General features: G+C 41.0%; 1 protein-coding gene across 1 annotated transcript in view; it reads right to left on the reverse strand.

Moving 5' to 3' along the window:
• The window catches only part of TRAM1 (translocation associated membrane protein 1), a 45,057-nt gene that overhangs the window by 32,955 nt on the left and 8,079 nt on the right, over positions 1-4,023 (reverse strand). Inside the window, exon 2 of the mRNA XM_003797258.3 lies at positions 18-81. Within this exon, the coding sequence (XP_003797306.1) occupies positions 18-81 (64 nt within the window). The remainder of the gene's footprint in view (positions 1-17; positions 82-4,023) is intronic.

Below are 4,023 nucleotides of genomic sequence, written 5' to 3' on the forward strand. Positions count from 1 at the left end.
AAAAAAAATTACCTTACCTGTTGCAGGGTGGGTAACATTGTACTGAAGAGTAACAAAAATGATAGACGCTTTTGCTGTTATCTAGAAAGAAAGAAAGAAAGAAAGAAAGATTAAGTCCATCTGATCTTCCTCAAATAGCAGATCAGGGGCAAAAACATCACAAACTCTGTCCCCAAATGTAAAAACCAAGGGTACCCTGATTTCTGTGGCACCCTCACAGACACAACTGATCACCAAGGAGTTAATTTAAATCACCAGAGTACTCTTCTAAAGTTTAGATAAGATTGTGTAATTCATCCCTAACTAAGATTTCAAAATAGACATCCTACAGTTCTAGTAAACCACCTTTGATAAATAATCATGCTCTACTTTAGGCCTACTCAATGAACACAAAGTTCCTACCAAAAATCCATTTAAATATAAATTGATAAAAGGAAGCACAAATAACATGAAAAAAATAGATCAAAGATAGTGTCTGTGATGTAAGTATTAATCTCCTCCACATCTGGCATAGTTAAAATTAAACGGACTTGACTATTGATAAAAAGTAAAGTGGAATGCTTAATATTTATAGGCACTGAGGACAGTGCTAGACAAGAAGGAACAAAACAAAGATGAATGAAATAATCTTCGATGCGAAGCTCAGTCATGTCAGGACAGGTAAACAAACCAGAGTTAAGTGCCAACGGCTTATGCTGGGGGTACTTCAGATAAACAACGGACTTTTAAATTTTCCTCCTGGGGTAGGGAATGAAGCATGTTTTGGAAAGGCTTCTAGACAAGGTGGTGCTGGAGCTGCATCTTGCTGGAAAATTGAAGTTCTCTAGGCTCACAAGGCAGGATAAGGAGGGCAGTATGGGTAGTAGAAATAGAAAATGCAAAGGTGATGTAAGCAGTAGTAGACATAAAGGCCGGGAGCAGTCCTGCTTCAGGCAGTGGTGGAAAAGACTAGAAACAGAGTGCTAGAAAGGACCTTATTCATTAAACTAAGTAGTTTAGAATTTATTAAAGCAAAACTGGAGAATTTTGAGGACGGGGAAGTTTATTTTTGCCTTTTAGAAAGCCTTTTGCCCAGCCAGGTACAATGGCTCTCACCTGTAACCAAGGTGGGTAGATTGCTTGAGCTCAGGAGTTTGAGACCAGCCTGAGCAAGAGCAAGAGCAAGAGCCCATCTATAAAAACTAGCTGGGCTTTGTGGCGGGCAACTGTAGTCCCAGCTACTCAAGAGCATCTCTTGAGCCTAAGAGTTTGAGGTTACTGTGAACTATGACGCCATGGGACTCTACTGAGGGTGACAAAGCGAGACTCTGTCTCCAAAAATGATAATAAAAATTATTATTATTATTTCTGTTTTACTAATTAGAAAATAAGTTCCATAACAGCTGGGACCATGCCTGTTTCTGCTGGTCACTGTATGTCCAGAACCCAGCATGGGGTGGCTCAGGCCTGTAATCCTAGCACTGTGGGAGGCCAAGATGGGCGGATTGCTTGAGCTCACCAGTTCTGAGACCTGCCTGAGAAAGAGCAACATCCAATCTCAAAAAAAAAAAAAAAAAGAAAAAAGAAAAACAACACAGCAGGGGGCCTAATGCATATCAGGTGACTAATCAATATTACTCAATAAATACCAGATAAAATATGAATTAGAGTAAGCATGCAGCCAAGAGTAAGGCTTCTGCAAGAGACCACATGAAAGATAGAGAAGTCTGAACTAAGGTAATGGTAGCAGGATAGAGGATGCATTTATGAAGTAAAATAACGTTTGGTAAGTAAGAGGAAAGGGTCAAAGATTATTGCTGCTTATAGCTGAAATTTCTGTGAGATATACAAGTAGAAAGAGCAGGAAGCAACTAAAACCTATGTCTAAAACTTAGCAGGGAAAACCTAACTTAGGTAAGAATTTAGGAGTCTTATTTACAGAACATAATATGTATATAAAGAGCGCATAGTATTTGTAGAGACTAGGACAGTATCAGAGCTGTGGAGAAAAAGCCTAAACTCCAAGTCCCCCAAACTAAGAAGAATCAATAAGACAGAGAATGAAGAGGCATGGCACCCCAAAGCCAAGGAGGAAACGTTTCAAGTTGTAGTCAACAAGGTCAGTTTCCAAAGAGATGTGGCAGGGAAAGAGAGCGACATCCTGGATAATTGAAGTCATTAGTGGTCGTGCCTTGAGGAGTTCCATGAAGTGGTGAGAACGGAAGCTGCACTGCAGGGGACTGAGGAACACAAGAGGGACAAAGTGGTATCCAGGAGATGCTAGGTCAAGATTCATATTGTGTTTAAGGTATGAGAGATTGTGTTTGTGTGGGGACAACTAGAAAAGTGCCAGAGAAAAGAGAGACATTAAAAACACAGGCTAAGGCCCGGTGCAGTGGCTCACACCTGTAATCCCAGCACTTTGGGAGGCCAATGTGGAAGAATTGCTTGAGGCCGGGGATTTGAGGCCAGCCAGCCTGGGCAACATAGTGAGACCTCATCTCCACAAAAAATTTCAAAAACAAAACCACCAGCTAGAAAAAGGATAATGGATGGGAGAATATAGTAGGGAACAACATTTTAAGGACAGAGTACTATTATACTATTGAATAACTTTTCCTTTTGGATTGGAAAAAAGGTAGTAAGAGATGAGACAGATTAAGTTCAAAAGACAGGAAACTGAAGAAATCTGTACTTGATAAACTTTTACTGACTACCTCAAGTGGACCTAATTTTAATAGACTAGATATAAACCACATGTACATATCAGTACAGTAGGCCTAGTTCCTTATGTTGACACCTGTGTATGCTGGCCAGTTTGTTATAGTCCCTTGGATAGTCAAACTAAAGAGGTTCTGCTGTAGTTCCTTTAGGGAAAGGGGCTGGCCAGGAAAAGAAAAAAGATCCCTGGATATAATTAACATCTGAGATCAGAAACCTGTGATTTGCAGTATTATCTATCAGCTATGAGTGTATGACTTTCTCCAGGCACCCTGAGCAATGTGTGAATTGAAAAGCAAGAAAAGCCAGATAGGATCAGCGCCCACAGCTTAGTGGTTAGGGCACCGGCTACATATACGAGGGCTGGCTAGTTCAAACCCGGCCTGGGCCTGCTAAACAACAACTATAACAACAACAACAAAATAGCCTGGCATTGTGGGGGGCACCGGTAGTCCCAGCTACTTGGGAGGCTGAGGCAAGAGAATCACTTAAGCCCGAGAGTGAGGTTGCCGTGAGCTGGATATCACACTCTTTATGAGGGCAACACAGTTAAGACTCTGTCTCAAAAAAAAAAAAAAAAAAAAAAGAAAAGAAAAGAAAAGGCAGATAGAGTAATGCCTGTAGGAAGAAAAGCAGAACAGTGAGGGGGCTAACTTAATGAGGAAAAGGAAAGGGGCCCAAGGGAGCATAAAAGCTTGGACTACGTAGAGAACTGGCTTATGAGTGGTAGAATGAGGGAGGTGAATAAAATGCAGGTTGGAACTCAAGATTCTGAAATCCAGGATCCGGAAATCAGTCAGGGCTGCATGACAGAGTCACTAAAGAGAGTTGCTGAAGTGGGATAGATAAGATCACTTGAAGAGTAAAGGCTAATAAGACTACTGCGTTGAGATTTGGGTCATTCCTAAGGATTCATCAGAGCAGAATGATGGCATGAGTTTCCAGGATAACACTGATTTTTTTCTGATTACTTCTGAAAAAGTTGATTGGTTATTAGATAAAATTTGGTTTTTCTGTCTGTTTAGACTTCATATGTCTTTCTCTCTCTTGCACAATGCCCCCCCCCATATCTTTGTTTCTAGTTTTAATATGAGATCATTATCACAGCAAAGAAAACTTTGTTAAATAGATACTTTACAGGGGCAGCACCTGTGGCTCAAAGGAGTGGGGCACTAGCCCCATATACTAGAGGTAGCAGATTCAAACCCAGCCCTGGACAAAAACTGAAAAAAGAAAAAAACAAAGAAAATAGATATTTTAGGCTCGGCGCCTATAGCTCAACCGGCTAAGGCGCCAGCCACGTACACCTAAGGTGGCGGGTTC

Source organism: Otolemur garnettii, unplaced genomic scaffold (genome assembly GCF_000181295.1).
Source record: "Otolemur garnettii isolate 467f Iridium unplaced genomic scaffold, OtoGar3 scaffold00113, whole genome shotgun sequence".
Taxonomy (NCBI): domain Eukaryota; kingdom Metazoa; phylum Chordata; class Mammalia; order Primates; family Galagidae; genus Otolemur; species Otolemur garnettii.